The sequence below is a fragment of the Tinamus guttatus genome, unplaced genomic scaffold (assembly GCF_059628265.1).
Source record: "Tinamus guttatus ecotype Peru unplaced genomic scaffold, ASM5962826v1 Tinamus_guttatus_pri_ptg000004l, whole genome shotgun sequence".
NCBI lineage: Eukaryota > Metazoa > Chordata > Aves > Tinamiformes > Tinamidae > Tinamus > Tinamus guttatus.
In genome coordinates this window covers 2,499,476-2,514,087 of record NW_028288538.1, presented here as the reverse complement: position 1 = coordinate 2,514,087, position 14,612 = coordinate 2,499,476, and the positions used below count along the sequence as shown (strand labels likewise).

The 14,612-nt window shown below is 47.5% G+C and overlaps 2 protein-coding genes across 2 annotated transcripts; one reads left to right on the top strand and one right to left on the bottom strand.

The window, feature by feature from the left end:
• On the top strand, positions 1-2,071 carry LOC104577671 (gonadotropin-releasing hormone II receptor). Its single transcript, XM_010225165.2, has 3 exons — positions 1-513; positions 1,078-1,279; positions 1,662-2,071. The coding sequence occupies exons 1-3, from the start codon at positions 1-3 to the stop codon at positions 2,069-2,071; spliced, it is 1,125 nt and encodes a 374-aa protein (XP_010223467.2).
• A 6,052-nt stretch (positions 2,072-8,123) lies between these two features.
• Positions 8,124-14,227, bottom strand: PARP16 (poly(ADP-ribose) polymerase family member 16). Its single transcript, XM_088535606.1, has 6 exons — positions 14,036-14,227; positions 13,038-13,175; positions 11,926-12,132; positions 10,450-10,621; positions 9,590-9,731; positions 8,124-8,819 (listed from the first exon to the last, which is right to left on the bottom strand). Exons 1-6 carry the CDS (start codon positions 14,219-14,221, stop codon positions 8,675-8,677), a joined length of 990 nt encoding a protein of 329 aa, XP_088391732.1. The 5' UTR covers positions 14,222-14,227; the 3' UTR covers positions 8,124-8,674.
• Positions 14,228-14,612: the final 385 nt, after the last annotated feature.

The window sequence follows — 14,612 nt, the reverse complement described above, 5'->3', positions numbered from 1 at the left end:
ATGCCTGAAGAGCAGCCGCCCGCATCTCCCCTGTGTCCCGCCGTGGGCGATGCCAACGCTTCCGCCTCGAGCTGTCCCCCGCCGTGGCTCGAGCCCACGTTCACGCCGGCCGCCCGGGCCCGCGTCATCGTCACCGCGGTGCTCTTCGTGCTGGCGGCGTGCAGCAACGGCGCCGTGCTGGGCAGCCTCCTGCGGAGGACGAGGACGAGGAGGAAGTCGCGCGTGCGGCCGCTGGTGCTCAGCCTGGCGCTGGCCGACCTGCTGGTGACGGTGGCGGTGATGCCGCTGGACGCCGCGTGGAACGTCACAGTGCAGTGGCGCGCCGGGCGCCTCTCCTGCAAGCTGCTCAACTTCCTCAAGCTCTTCGCCATGTACGCGGCCGCCCTGGTGCTGGTGGTCATCAGCCTGGACCGCCACGCCGCTGTCCTGCACCCCTTGGCCAGCAGCCGCCGGCGCAACCAGTGCCTGCTCCGCGCTGCCTGGGCCACCAGTGTCCTGCTGGCGTCGCCCCAGGTAGGCCTTGGCCAACCCAACCCAACCGCGGCCTTCGCTGGCATGAGAGCAACGTGGGGTTCAGTGCCTTGTTGCACCCCTGGGTGTTATGTAAGTGTGGGGAAAACTCTAGGAGCGACCATGTCTAAATTCCTTGTGTGTGGGGTTATCTGCTCCCAGAAATGTGTCTTTGTACTGCTGAAGAATTGGGCTGGATCATGACAAACCAGACCCATTAATGGCCAAAATAACATGGGCAGAAGGTAAAGAGCGAGGGCCATGTTTGGTGCTTAGCCCAAACCCACTGAGTCCTGAGGGAGATTTGCAGGGGACACCATCTTCTGCCTGCTCGGTGGTAGGCCCTAATTCCCTTCTGCCTCTTAAGAAATGAGTATTCTGAGACAGCAAATAGGACCTTGCAGATGGTCAGTCCCAACCATTCTGGCCAAAGCTGCGAATTACCTTGGGAGGCTCCAGAGCGTGTCTCCCAGACCAACAGCAGAAGGAAAATGTTCAGGAATATTTTGGGGACGTAGTACCTCATTTCGCAGCATCTCTGAGTTGTTGTTTGGTTCTTGATTTCAGCTTTTCCTTTTCCACTTGCAAACCATCCCAGGAGTGAACTTCACCCAGTGTGTCACCCACGGCAGTTTCCAAGAGCCCTGGGAAGAAACCGTCTACAACATGTTCACCTTCACCACCCTGTACGTCACCCCGTTGAGTGTCATGATCATTTGCTACATCCGAATCATATGGGAGATCAGTAAACAGCTGAAGATCAGCAAAGGTAAGTGGGCCATGGCCAACAACTCTCCAGCATGACTCTATCCATCAATCCTGTTCTATCCTGGAGGGTTGTTGGGTTCATCCCAAATCCCTTTGATTTCAAAGGGGTATTTGGTTGCAGAGATAGCCAGATCTCACTTCTTCAAGGCCAGGCATTATTAAGGAGATGCAAATTCACCTCTGATGGAAAATAGCAAAGGGTTTCCTGAGGGGAAGTCTTGTAGAGAAACTCTCCTGCAAGAAATTGCATAGCATGGCACAGGGTGGCAGAGGCTACGGCTTGGCTCACCTGTGCCAGGACCTCCAGGTTTGGCCATCATGGATTTTTCAGTTGTGCCGGTTTTCTTCCACTCGTAGTTACCCATTTGCCTCCCTCCTGGCAGGTCTGATAAGAAATAAAAGCGACCACATCTCCAAGGCACGCATGAAGACCCTCAAGATGACCATAGTGATCGTTGCTACCTTCATCATCTGCTGGACTCCTTATTATCTCTTGGGCTTGTGGTACTGGTTCCAGCCAGACATGATCCAAAGGATGCCAGAGTATATCAACCACAGCTTCTTCCTCTTCGGCTTGCTGCACACATGTACAGACCCCATCATTTATGGGCTGTACACCCCGTCCTTCCGCGAGGATGTGCAGCTGTGTCTCAGGAGCATTGAAACGGCGCTTACCCGGCAGCAGAGACACAGACCTGTCCCAAGTTCAGAGAAGAACGTCAAGGATGACGGTGTAAATGGTGGGGTGGCATCGGGGGGCTCTAACGGGACCACTGTGCACACGGTGTGCTGAAGGCATACACCTGGAAGGAGTCCTGGGACCCACAGTCAGGGGCTGTTACATCCCACAGATGCATTTTGGAGACTGTCCCATGGTGGTTTGCCACCTTCCTTTGGTCCGTGTGAGTAAAACTAATGGGATTTTTCTGCGACCTGCACTCTGTGTGAAAAACACTGATTTTGGAGGCATTTATGTTTGATGATACATAGACAGGGAGCCCTGTGATGACTAGAAAAACGGCCTTTCTATCACCTACATGTGTGCCAGATATCCCTTCACACTAACTCAGGGATCGAGTACCTGCCATGCTTATGAAATCAACCCATGGGAGAAGACCTGCTGGCTGCTCAGCTGTAGGAAACAGGGACACAATTCCCGGGGGCTCGGTCTGCAGGAGCCCTTGGGGCCTGGTCCCAAGTGCAAACACGGGCAGAAGCACCAGGAACTGTGGAACTGGGCCCCGAGATGTGGGCAAATGCATTTACTCCATCCGCTGTTTCTCCATCCGAAATTGCTGCTTCTCTGGCTCTGTGCCTCTCTGGCTCTCCCACAGCCTTATGTGAAGCTTCATGAAGGATTCAAATCTTGGGAGTGACTAATGCAAGGGAGCTTGTTTTGTACTTTCTGCGACCTGTGCACTTGAAACAAATTGTCCTTGGGTTGTTTGCGCACAAGTGCCTCTCAGGTTGCTGTCCTTGGACTCTTGGAGCAGCGTTTGTGTTAGCGAGAGCTATTCTAGGGTCCCAGTTGTTGGGTGGGGTCTGGTTTTCCACCTCAGCAGAGGACAGGAGCGTGTTGAGACATGTTCTTTAGCTGCACCCTTTGCTCCACACGTATGGAGCTTTCTTCATCTCACCCTTCTCCTCTCCGTGGCCTCAAAATCAGAGGGGAGGGTCATTTTCTGCCCGTCTTCTCCCTTCTGCAATGGAGAGGAGGAGATGCTGGGCAGGTGGAGAGGTTTAGGCAAGAGGAGGTACCAAGAACTGCCATCAGGTGGGACTTCTCCTCCTTTTTGGAGGCTGCCAGAGGGGCAAACAGTGCTGGCTGCCCTATTCTGGCATGCAGGGGGTTAGACAGACACATCCTCCCTAGCTGCTCCCTAGAGCACATGGGTCAACTGAGGGAGGCATTTGGAATATCAGGAGGGTGAGAACAAGACCGCAAGGCCAGTCTATCCCCCTCACCTGCCTCTGTCCCAAGGCATGAGTTTGGCAGGTCTCAGACCATACCCGGGCTGGCTGGTAGTTCAGAAATTACATTTTCTCCTCTGTGTTTTCCCCTCTCATGTTTATACAGAGGTGCTTAGCTCTAACTGCTCAACCTGATGCCAGAAAGCACAGGGGCCTCAACTACCCCAGCTTACTTCTGCCCAAAACAGGGCACCTGTGACTATTTCTGCAAGCTGGGGGGAATTTCCCAGCAAATAACCTGATGGGAAACACCTGCAGGGTAGAGGGTCGCCTCCACTATAAATCAGTAGTATCGGGAGCCAGCTGGGTCCTGCTGGCTGCAGAGCATAGGACAGGGATGCTGCTGGTAGGGCAGCAGAAACTGAAGTCCTGCATAGGGTCAGAATGAGAGAGGGAGCTGGGATAGACCAGCTGAGGGGTAAGTAAAGTGGTTGTTTCACTCTTTGCCAATTTTTGTGTTCTTTGGGGAAAGTTGTTTCTGTACGGCTGTGAAGGATGATGCCTTTTCTAAGGATAAAGGCTGAAAAATAGAATTTGACTGTGCTGTTGTCTACTAGGCAAAGAGAAATGGCTGGTCTTCTGTTTGTTCACTCTGTGTGCTAGTTGTTGTTAAATGTGTTGTGGGGCTAAATTTAGTTTTGAATTTGGTGGATTTTATTCTTTTCCTTTGTTTAGAAGCAATGAAATCTTTGGGCAGTACAGGAGCTCTTTGACCCCAGCGCTTGGCAGGAGGCAATTCTCTGGGTATTTCTGTGACAACTGAAGCTCTTAATGAGCTTTTGGACTCTATAACGATGGAAGATTTTGTTTTTAAAGCCATTTCTGGCTTGCTCCGGGTGAGTGCCTAGGGAAGCTGGAAGGTGTCTATGCATGGACTGTCACTAAATCATCAAATGTCCTTTGGGCACAGGGGGGACCCTGGGTTGAGAAGGACCCTCCTGCAAAGGCTCTAGCAGTTCAGATGAGGGTGTTGCTGCCCTGAGGGACAAGGTTTTGCTGAACTGGGTGAAATCCAGGGGTCTTGTCCAAGCTTGCATCTAGCCTTCCTCTCTAGAAAGGTGTTTTCCAGGAGTGTGCAGTGTCCTGGCAGCTGGATCTCTGCTGGAATGCTGCTGCAGGCTTGGCCTTTGCATCGGTGCCTCCCCATGTTCTCCTTCCCCAGCAGCAATGAACAAGAGGGATTTAAGCCAGAGAGGTGACAAGTGGTGTTTGTGGATCTGCTGGGCTTGCTCTACTGAAGATTAATTATGCGATGCTAATGGGGAGCTGAGCTTGCTGCTTTGGCAACATCTCAGCTTGACCTGTGCACATAGGAGCACCCTCTGCAGTGAGGGGAGTGATTTGTGGTGCAGGAGAATATTCATCAGTCTCACCTTTGATCTCATGGTTGAAATAGCTGGAGGTATCTAAGGGGATATCCTTAAAGTGTATGAAGGGCCTCAAATAGCCAAGAAAGTGTTGGTAATCTCACAATACTCTTCATCAGCTTCCTGCTGTGTGGGAGAGAACAGCTCTGTGCTTTTCATGCACTTAGGATCCCATGTCCCTTCTTGTCCAGCTGCAGGAGAGCTCTGAGACCTCCATGGAGCAAGAAGCACTTTATCCCATGTGGGAAGGACTTGCAGCCTTTGCATCCCATAGGTGTCTTGAGAGGTTGTGACTCGAGTGGGATGAAATGAAGCAGGGAATGAGGAAAGTGTGACCAGGGAAGAGCTGATCCTGAAGCCCTGTTGGAGCTGCTTCGTGGTCACCCAGCAGCTAACGGGTTTCTGCTGGAGGTGGAATGAAGCCCAGGCCTCGTTTGAAGGTTACACCTGTGCTGGCTGGACTTGCTTTCCCTGGATGCAAAGCTGTGCCTGTGTTTCCAGTTGTGTGTTCCTGAAACCCGTCTGTCCTTTCCAGAGCAAGACACTTCTGTGCTGCTTATGGTGAATGTGAAACTTGAATGTGAAACTTGGCTCCTTGGGCTTCCTAGGCTGGGATGCGGCTCCCTCCTCCTGCCTCAAACTATTGTCCCCAGCACCTGCCCTCCACCTCTGGTGGCTAAGACCTTTTTTACTCCTATATTGCCTATTTTCCCTCATCTTAGAAATATTCCACTTCCCCAGAATGCCTCCATTCCCCCATCATGAAACACCAGCTGCCCCTCTTGCATTTGTTATATGATCAAATTGTCTAATTTACTTTTTATCTTAATATCTCCCATGCCACTGCTCTGAGCACGCAGTAACAAGCGCAGGTAGCTCTGTATTTCAGAGCTTCGTGCTCTAACCATGGGCTGCCTCTTCCAGACACACTAATCCTTTGCTCAGGAAGAAGCTCTGAATCGCTTCCCATTAGCATTTTTATAGCACTGCACATGCTCAAAGGGCTGTGCAAGCGCCGTGAGAGGCTAATATGAACCTTAGGTTAATTCATAATATTGTTGGTTACTCAGCACAACACTCGAATTCTTCCAGCTGACTGCCCTGTGCTGCACTGGGAAACATGCTAAAAGCAACAGGGAGCACCGAAAACAAGCCCAATGCTTGTAAATTAAGCATTTTGCTGGTCCATTATGGAACCTGAGCACTGTAAATGCATTTATTCTCCTATTAGTGAGGAGGGCAGTGTTACCTTTGCTCTGCTAAAGCACTGAGGAGCTTGTGTCCAGCTGCAATGCGATGACTCCAAGGGGCTCCTGAGAAATGGGTGTTGGGATATCAAGCCCTGGGTGCCCACCTGCATGTCCCTTTCTTGTGGGTCTATCCAGTGACTTTTTCCATAGGATCTTCCCCCAGGATCTTGTGATGTAGCTGCAGCACTGGCCTACGCAGTTTGGCCCAGAACATCCTTTTCTTTGAGAAAATAGCCTAGAGCAACTAATACAGATCCCTCTGGGACTGGCTCCCTGCATAGATGTTTTTATCTCGCTCTTTCTGAGTTAAATTGCAAAGTTTAAGGCTGCACAAAACCCCATACAGATGTCAGGAGTTAGCACTGAACAGCCATGGTGTGTTAATTCCCCTGCTTATTGTGCAGGACTCCCATGCACAGAAACCCTAAGCAACACAGGCTCGAAACCCAGCTCTGCTTCTCCCATCTGCTCCTTGGTTTGTCCCGCTGGCTCCCAGGCTTGTGCCTTTTCTTGCAGTGAAACAACTGCCCATTGAACCACTATGGCCTGACCTCCTCCTTTTCCAGCAGGCTCCAAGGATCCCATCTGTTCCAGAAGATGCTTCATTTGCAGACACACACTGAGCCTTTTAACACCACCCTCCCCTTTAGGCAGGATTAAACGCTTCTACATTGCCCATCTGGCACATTAGCCATCCTAAACTGGCATGTATAAATACAGGGCACACCAATAATGAGCACTGAGGAGGACCAGAAATGGCCAAGTATGTTCAGGAATAGCATGGAGGCTTCAAACCCCAAGTTTCTGCACAGGAATATCAAGGAGTAAACCACCATAAAGTAGTTAAAGCCATCATGGGATATTTATGTATATTTTAATTTCAAATCAATGCTAGGATTAGTGCGCACATTTCTGGGGCTCGGAAACGCAATGCGCTCTAACAATGAGCGGTATTAATGGACTGTAAAAGGCAATGGGGAATTGGATTATAATGTTCTTGTTTTGCAAGCTGTATGGTGAATAAATAAATTTGTTCTGGCAGCAAAATTAACTGGAATAAATGCTTCTAGCTGCATCCACCAACAAGAGGGGTTGCTGTAAATGAACCAATTCTTAGGCTTGAGTTAGAAAACCTGATTACCAGGTCATTATTTCTGGCAATTGGGTAACAGAACAACATCAGAGAAATATGAGGTTTTCTTTGAAATATTTAATGAGTAAGGTTGTAATGATATACTCATGTGCTGGGAATATGTGACGAGATTTATTTATTTTGTTTAGGGTTCACTGTGCAATGAAAAGCTGCATTTATCAAGCCTACAAGTAAAGGCCAGAGTGCAAGCTCAAACAGTGGCAGGTATCTAGCTTTTCTGGGCCATTCATCACGTTTGTCCCATGCCCAAGGGCACTAATCAGAGGATCCTTCTTTGTTCCTTTTTCAGTTTCAGTTAGTAGAGGGTTGTTTTGTGACAACAGCAAACACAAAAGCCTTGGGCAAAAGGGGGAGGATGTTTCCTTCTTTATGTTCTACAATGAACTTGCGCATGTCCTACTCGCTTATTTTCAAGCAGGCCCTGAAATAATGTCAGAATTCCCTATGTCAAGATTGGAAAGACCGGGCTGAGATATACTGGGGTTTTACACATCAGTATCGAGCCAAAGCACCTTGCAAAGAGTGTGACTGCTGTGATTCTGACCATGAAAAACTCAACCTCCTTCTGAAAACTGAATGTAGATGATCTGTCTTATGAATGTGTAGTATTGTACACAAGCTGTCACTTGGAGACCTAGGTGGAGTCCTAAAAGCTAATTATGTGAAGTCCCAAAGCTAATTACACTAAGAATTTTTATGGATACAACATGCATCCCTGTCAAACCTGTTGCCATTTTATGCCATTTCTCTGAAAAGTGTGTCAGGAAACAGTTGATATGTTACTGCTGGTTAACCTACGTGCTTGTAAAGAGAGGCAGAAAACTATTCAATCTGGGCACAAACGTGGAAGGTGGATCCCAAAGAAACAAGCAGCATCAACCCTAAAAAGCCTGTCAGATGTCAATGTAAATGGAAACCTTCACCCTCCCCCTTGGTGGCAAAGATAGGGCAGAAGACAGTTTAACAGGAAAAACCTTTTTTTTTTTTAGTATTGATGCTGAGCTGTTAGTTCAGCCTGATCTATACGACTAAGAACAAGGCAAGTCATAATGGAGTGCACAAAATGTGGACTTTATGTAAAAAGAAACAAAAGAAAAAACAAACTTTAAAAACATTTAATTTCTCTCATTTTGGTTGCTATTTCATGCTGTTTTTATCTTATGCTCAAATACAAAAATTTCTGGCCAAAAAAAAGTTAGTCTTACATGACCATCTGCATCAGTACATGAGAAACATCACTAAATACAGGTTCTGAGAGCAAAATGGTCACACCTGCTACAGGCAGCCTTCTCCTACATACAGGAAAGCCTTCTTTTCCCATTGCATGCAAATATTATTACCCCAGCTTGACAGAAAGTGTCCCATTAAGTTTTCATTAATTTTAAATAGCTTTTTTCTTTTTCATGGACCCTTAACAATTGGTTCATGCTAGACTGCACCATCATGACCCTTTTCAATGGTATTGAGCATTCTCTTAAATCATGGGAGCACAGAAATAAGAATAAAGGGAAAGATGCCATGAGGATAATTCGGCAGAGACAGAACTGGAAAGCTCCAGGCACCTTCACGCTCAGAGCTCTTACAGATGCAGTACGTAGTGGATTTGCTATTATTAAGGCACATGGTGAAAATAACAGTTCATCATTCCAGGCAATTCATCCTTCCGAGTCAAACATTCTGTGCCAGTAGTAGAGGAAGGTTGGGGAATTGCTGGCCCCTATCACCATTAGCAGCAGCAGGTAAAGCATCATCATCACAGCAAAACGGTGGGTGGAAAGCCAGGAGGCTCGACTAGAGGGCCTGCAAAGGGAAAAGTGCAGGAATTCTGAGACATACAAATGTCTTGACAAAGAGAACATCTTAGATTTTAAATATCATTATTTTAAAGATCATTAGTGTGCTCAATTGTTATTTTGAGTGACTGAGTACACTAATGCAGTAAGAAGGGCAAGCTGCTCCATGAGCAATGCAGCAAACAGCCTCTTTTTCCTGTAACTAGTATTCTAAGAACCCTAAGTCAATGTGTCCAACTCTAGTCCTTTCTCCTCATACTTGCACCTTTTTCTGTGACTGTTTTGGAGCTGTGCTGGGGCTGCAAGTGGCTACCTGTACACACAGGCTGATGAACTGTGTGAATGTTGCCCCCTTGGAACAAGGGAGGGCAGAGTTAAAACTGCTCCTTTAAGGGATACTCATTTGGATTTCTCTTGTTTCCTCCTACGGACAGGCTACTAGAGGTCTCAGAAATTCTCTGTAAGTTCTTACAGATTTGGTGAAAAATCCAATTTAGCTGAAACTGCAAGTGCTAAATTACAAGCAAAGGGAAGGGTAACTGCAGAGCTGGCTATAGAGCTGTTGAGATGGTGTCAGCCTGTCTTCCACAGGAAACAGGCTAAACCCAAATTCTGCCAGGGAAGCATCTCAGCCTTATTTCCATAGGAAATAGCTTAAACTCAAATTTTGGCACCGAATCATCTTTTTCTTGCTTGTTGTCTGCTGTTTTGCATAAACAAGATGTGTTTATCTGGCTGCTATAGCACAGTTGTGACTCTGGAAAGCTGAAGTCTTACCGTCTATGCTGTTTCTGTGAATATACTAGTAAGTATTTAACTCGTAAAAGCTGGTTGTTTGTGACAACAAAGTATTTCTGTGGTACATCGCCCCCTTCGCTGTTTTTCACTCTTGCTCTTTTTCTGTCTATTTCTTCTGAATCTGCAGGGGAAGAGAAGACATCCTTTTAGGAACAGAAAAGGAAAGAGATGTAAAAAAACCTTAAAAACACACTCATCCACAATACTGGGAATGAAACAACCAGAGATCCAGTCTTGGCATTTCCCAGACACCCTTAGCATCCAAGAATAGACCAAAAAGTTTGCTTAAGGCTATACCACTCCTAGTTATCTGTGGTATGGATGGAATTATGCTTTGGGCCAGGGTAAAAAGGGGATGGATCTCTGAGTGCCTGAACAGCTGCTGGTATTAACAGGGAAAGAGAAACAACCTTGAAGGATTGAGCCTTCCCAGCAGGAAGCAGCCCAAGCAGATGGACAATCAGAGTGGAGGTTTCCTATCTTATAAAATTCATTTTTATGTGTTTGTGAGCCTCCTAGATGGCAATCACAAATGACATGACTAGGCAATGCAGAGCATGTGTCATCACACTACTGAAACTAGTAAAAACAAATGATGTGACCAAAATAATTTCCAAACTTTGAAATATCTATCTAAAGAATTAAGTTCTACTGTCAAGAAGGTTGTACCTTTGTGAGGGGTCACTCAGAAAAGATGGCCTCAGCCAGTTTCTACTGAAGGGCATAAATTCCACATGCTGAGCTGTTTGTACGATAGCATATATGCATGAGGATGGAACTTGAGAAGCACTAACAAAAGCTGAATTATGCAGTGATTTTTCTTCTTGCAATGGACTCACCTTTCTTTTTCACCTGACATTTTACATCTGGGTGGTCAATGATCTCACAAACAGCTACGCAGCTAAGGACAGAGCCCAAAACGCTCTGGTGCCAGCCGAGCCCGTGAGGGCTGTAGAGCAGAGCCAGGCTCAGATCACTGGTGAGATAGGTACCTTCACCAAACAGGGATGTCTGAAACAGAGCAGAAATATATGCTAAACCTATGTAGTGCATGCTATAGGCAGTGTTCAGGTGTTCTTTATTTTCAGGCTGGCTGTTCTGTTTCTGAAAGTAAACCAAGAAAGGCTTTTCTTATAGTCCTTGTTGGGTTGGATGCACCCACTGCTTTTTTTTCCTGAGATAACTTCCTTGGGATGAGCCTTGGGAAGGGCTGCATTGTCCCAGCCCTCAAATTAACACCTGTTTGCATTGCCTCTTGGTGTGCAAGGACTCACACTTTCCTGTACTTGGACTAGGTTTGTCAGTTAAGTATTTTGTATCAATATGAAGGAAAAACTGCTGGGGCACCTCACGGATCTACCAAATTGAACTTCCACGCATGGACAAAGCTTTGCTCCCATTTCAAACCCTGCCTTACAAGAGGGAAGTCCTTTTTAAGGGTGAATGCCTTTCAAATATAATTGCTTTAATAACTTTGACTCAGAAGTTTTGCCACACTATCTAAAATTGTTAACCCAATAAACCTATTGTAGATGATGTGCCATTACTCATAAAGAATGTGAGGAAAAAGAGTTCCTAATCTGCTACTGCCAGCTGTGCCCTTCTGAGAAAAAGGGTTCTTCTCCACACTCTGTTGATATGTGTGTGTCAGGGGGTGAGGGGAAAATCATAACCTTTATGACAATGAGTTAGGAAGTCTGATAATGGTAAAGAAATTTAGGTTATAGAAAACAGTGTTACTGTTCTAAGCATAGTCCAGCTGAGTGGAAGGATGTCAAGAGAGGATTTATAGGTGACACACTGACCTAGAAGTAAATGCCAAATCTTTGTTGAGTCAAAATTGTTGCTAATCCTTTCTCCCCCTACAAAACATTTTCCTTAGCCCAGCCATTTAAAGAGAGTTGTTTACAAGTAGCATGCAAAATGTAGATCATCTAAGCTGGAAAGCCTGGGAGAAAAAGAATCTCTGCGTTGCCTGTAGAGACTCTACACCACCTTCCTCCAGGCACAGGGGCTTTCCAGCAGAAGGCTGTCAAACTAGCCAACATTTTCAGAGGTATTACATTTCCTTACAAAGGAGGAAAGGATAGCCATAATTAGTCACACTGCAGAACAGGGCAGGGGTTCATGCTGCTTCTAGTTTTCATCTCAGCCTGCGTTAGAAAATCCAACGCCCCCACGCACAAAGGTCTATGCTGGAGTGGAAACAACAGTATAAGATCACAAGCAAATTTTGTATTTCTGAATGAATTTGTGCCTGCTTTTATCAGTGTCACTTGCTTCAAGCGAGCAACAAGAAACCCCCAAAGCCTCACCTTGTTCAAGTGGCACTGCAGGCCGTTGTGCAGGATGGAGTGGAAGTTCTCGAGGCGGCTCCCGTGGAACGCGTAGATGAGGTCCCGCTCCCCCCTGGCCTCGGCAAACTTGGCATTCATTTGGTCGCAATACACGATCTCAAACAGGAAATCTGGAGCAGGAACAGCAGCTCCAGACATCCCAGTGAGTTCTTGGATCTTCTTGTACTTATGAACAGGAAGGAATATGTGTGTTGGTTTAGGGAGCTGGGTTACTTGCTGGAAACTCTCTTTGCTGTCCCTTAGTCTTCCAAATTGTTTTGCATTTTGTGTTAAGGCCCTCTGCTTTACAATTCAACACTCCCAACAGTTCAGAAAGAATTAGTGTGCTGCAAGGACTCTGACAGTGCTTTAATATCTTCTATTATAGCAAATTGCTGTTTTGTCAAAGCTAAATCAAGGTTCCTCTCACAGGAAAAATAAAGGTTAGAGCATGACTAGAAATTAACTGGTGATGTAAGGAAGGGTACCTTAGTATGCCAGATTGGCTACTAAAATGATACATCATCAGTTGATTTTGGAAGAGGTGGAAAAATATGAAAACAGAAGGTGTTTGCATCTTGCTACTTAACTCCGTAACTGTTTTGGTCCCTTTTACAGAAGTACATGAGTGGCTCAACCTGTGCTCTCCATTTGTGTAGGTCAGTGTGCATTTGTAATCAAGTGTAAAACACATGGGCCAAAGTTGTGCAGGAGAGCTATTAAAAGCAGAGCAATGAATATTGGTCTTCCTAGTAGCAGGCTGGCAGCTCAAGAACAATTTTAGCTCCAAGATACCTGGCGTTGTACTCCTTATTAACACTCCTTATGTGTTAATGAGAGTAACCAATTACAGCTATGGACAATTGTCAGCTACTGACAGTGATAACTATTTCTTCTGAAGAGCTTTCTGAGAGGAAAGAAAATATATATATATTTAAAAAAAAAAAAAAAAACTCCATGCACAGGAAAATCATGCATTCACATTGAACTTCAAGCTCTCGGAGTAACCAGTGAACTTCAGACATTCTCTGAAATGCAACTTTGCCTTAAAAGGCAATTTCTAATCAAGACTTTCAGCATGGAAAACTTACCTCCTGCTTCTTAGTACTCTGTATCATCAAGATCTTAGATGATAAAATCCAGCTAAACAAATCCCAGGCCCTTTTCTCTGTGTTTGGGGCAGATTCTAGCAGTTCTTTTAGGCTTGGTAAGGCATTTGTATCTGCAAGCTAATGAGAAAGGCATTTAGTACAATTTCCTTCTTTCCATGGTGATTAAACAGAGACCTCTAGCGAAAGCAAATCAATATTTCACCCTAACAGGCTGTAAACCAGAAAGCAGTTTTTGTCCTGAGATATAAACATTGCAATGACTTTTGGGGAAAGTCTGTCACATGTTTTTGCATGCTGGAGAAGTTATAAAATGTTTATGATGAGTGCCTGGAAGGTATGCGGAAGAATGGTCTGGTAAAGTCCTGAAAGCCAGAAAGCTGTGTGTTATCTTAAGTGGTTTAACCACCATGAGCAAGCAGGCCATTAAAATACATACCCTTCACTTAATTAATGCAGTTGTTTTAACTGTTATGCACAGGGCAAGCACCCTCTGGTATCTCTTTCCCTTTCAATACTGGCTTTGGAAGGTCCCAAGAAGCAGTTTACTGGCTAGAATACCAAATTTGCTTTAAAAACTAGATTTCTTAAATGGATATGCAACTTGTGGGGCTTGAGGTGTAGCACTGACAGGGCCTCTCCCAGGAAGGGAACGTGAAATACCACCCGTTTTCTCCATGTGAATAGTTCAGGCAAAATATGCCTGGAAATTGCCCATTTACCCAGTGCCAGAGTGTTTTTCCTGGCTCCAAGGGCAAAACAGCCCTGCTTTGGCTATAAACCCCCCAAAAGTGTGCTAAGCTGTTCTGCAGTACAGATTATTGTAAGAATAACAATAATACTATATCCTTGTTGCAAGGCCTCGCTGCCGGCCGTGCTCTGGAAGAACAAATGAGCCTTTTTCCTCGGGTTTTCACGTGCGGGGCAGGGAGGCCGCCGGGGCCGCGTGTGCCGGGCTGCCCCGTGGCGGGGCCACTCACCAGCGCCTCGAAGTCCTTGCTGTCGCCGTGGGCGTAGCGGCCCGGGAAGGGCCTGAGCGCCGAGTCGCGCTTGTAGCTCTGCAGCGCGGCGGCGAAGAGGCTGCAGCGCAGGTCGGCGGCCAGCGGGTCCCTGCCCGCCGCCTCCCTGAGGCGGGCGGCAGCCTCGGCGGCGCCGGGAGGCGACATCGCCGCCCGCCGGGCCCCGCGGCCGCCCGCAGCCCGGCCCGCCCGGGCGGCCTCTCCCCTTTCGCCCCGGTGGCCGCTCCGCCCCTGGGCGGCCGCCTCGGCCCGCACCGCCCTGCCGGGGCGGGCAGGGCGCCGGGGAAGATGGCGCCCGGGGCTGAGGAGGGGAGCGGGAGAGGGGCCGGGGGAAGATGGTGCCTTGCCCTGAGGAGGGGACAGGGGCCGGGGGGACGATGGAACCTTGGCCTGAGGAGGGGAGAGGGGCCGGGGGAAGATGGAGCCTTGCCCTGAGGAGGGGAGAGGGGCCGGGGGAAGATGGTGCCTTGGCCTGAGGAGAGGAGGGGGGCCGGGGACAAGATGGCACCTTGGCCTGAGGAGGGGAGAGGGGCTGGGG

Coding starts and splice junctions, on each gene's coding strand:
- PARP16 (XM_088535606.1), bottom strand. CDS start 14,221: ATGTCGCCTCCCGGCGCCGCCGAGGCTGCCGCCCGCCTCAGGGAGGCG. Junction 13,176..14,035: donor GCAAGGACTTCGAGGCGCTG/GTGAGTGGCCCC, acceptor CTTTCTCATTAG/CTTGCAGATACAAATGCCTT. Junction 10,622..11,925: donor TGCAGTGCCACTTGAACAAG/GTGAGGCTTTGG, acceptor GCTCTGTTTCAG/ACATCCCTGTTTGGTGAAGG.
- LOC104577671 (XM_010225165.2), top strand. CDS start 1: ATGCCTGAAGAGCAGCCGCCCGCATCTCCCCTGTGTCCCGCCGTGGGC. Junction 514..1,077: donor TCCTGCTGGCGTCGCCCCAG/GTAGGCCTTGGC, acceptor TCTTGATTTCAG/CTTTTCCTTTTCCACTTGCA. Junction 1,280..1,661: donor ACAGCTGAAGATCAGCAAAG/GTAAGTGGGCCA, acceptor CCCTCCTGGCAG/GTCTGATAAGAAATAAAAGC.